Source organism: Halyomorpha halys, unplaced genomic scaffold (genome assembly GCF_000696795.3).
Source record: "Halyomorpha halys isolate HHAL.00 unplaced genomic scaffold, Hhal_1.1 Scaffold52.1, whole genome shotgun sequence".
Taxonomy (NCBI): Eukaryota; Metazoa; Arthropoda; class Insecta; order Hemiptera; family Pentatomidae; genus Halyomorpha; species Halyomorpha halys.
In genome coordinates, this window is record NW_027104988.1 from 252,275 (window position 1) to 252,867 (window position 593).

General features: G+C 31.7%; 1 protein-coding gene across 1 annotated transcript in view; it reads left to right on the forward strand.

The window, feature by feature from the left end:
* The window catches only part of LOC106691877 (juvenile hormone epoxide hydrolase 2), a gene marked incomplete at its 5' end in the record, with an annotated part of 11,500 nt that continues 10,907 nt past the window's right edge, over positions 1–593 (forward strand). The window contains 1 exon segment of the mRNA XM_067047025.1: positions 1–325. Within this exon segment, the coding sequence (XP_066903126.1) occupies positions 241–325 (85 nt within the window).

The following is a 593-nucleotide window of genomic DNA, read 5'->3' on the forward strand; positions in this document are numbered from 1 at the left end:
CTGTTCAAAGCGAAAGGTTAAACAGATATTGACAATCAATTCCTTTCTTATACATCGATTTTCTAAGAATGATTACGAACTAACACAAGTTATCGGTAACAGATCTTGGAGTTATTCCAATCATCATATGACAAGCCTTATCAAAAAGTATCATATGAACGTATAAGAATATCTCGTCCTTGAAGACGACTACTATGCACCTTGAATTAGATAATCGAAAAGCCATCCCCTCCACGCCCGATGATTGTTGGCCTTCATCACTCAGTCAGTCACTGTGTCGGTTGGAGTAGGTTCTTCTTAGGCAACGATTCCTCCGGTCCTCAAGGTTTGTTTGTCCATGTTAGTTTATAATCGTAAAGCATCTGGTTCATCAACCCCTAATTTATAAAATGTAGTTTGTCATTACAATTTATAATTCATAATATTTTGAGAAGTCATTATTCAATAAAAAAAAAAAATGAAAGTGAAGAATTTTCTATCTTAGATTTAGATTTAAATTGGTATATCTAAAAAAATAAAAGAAAAAAACCTTTAAAATAAAAAAATTATTCAAGAAGTTAATACTACTGTTTCCGCTGTCAAATCATCATTAA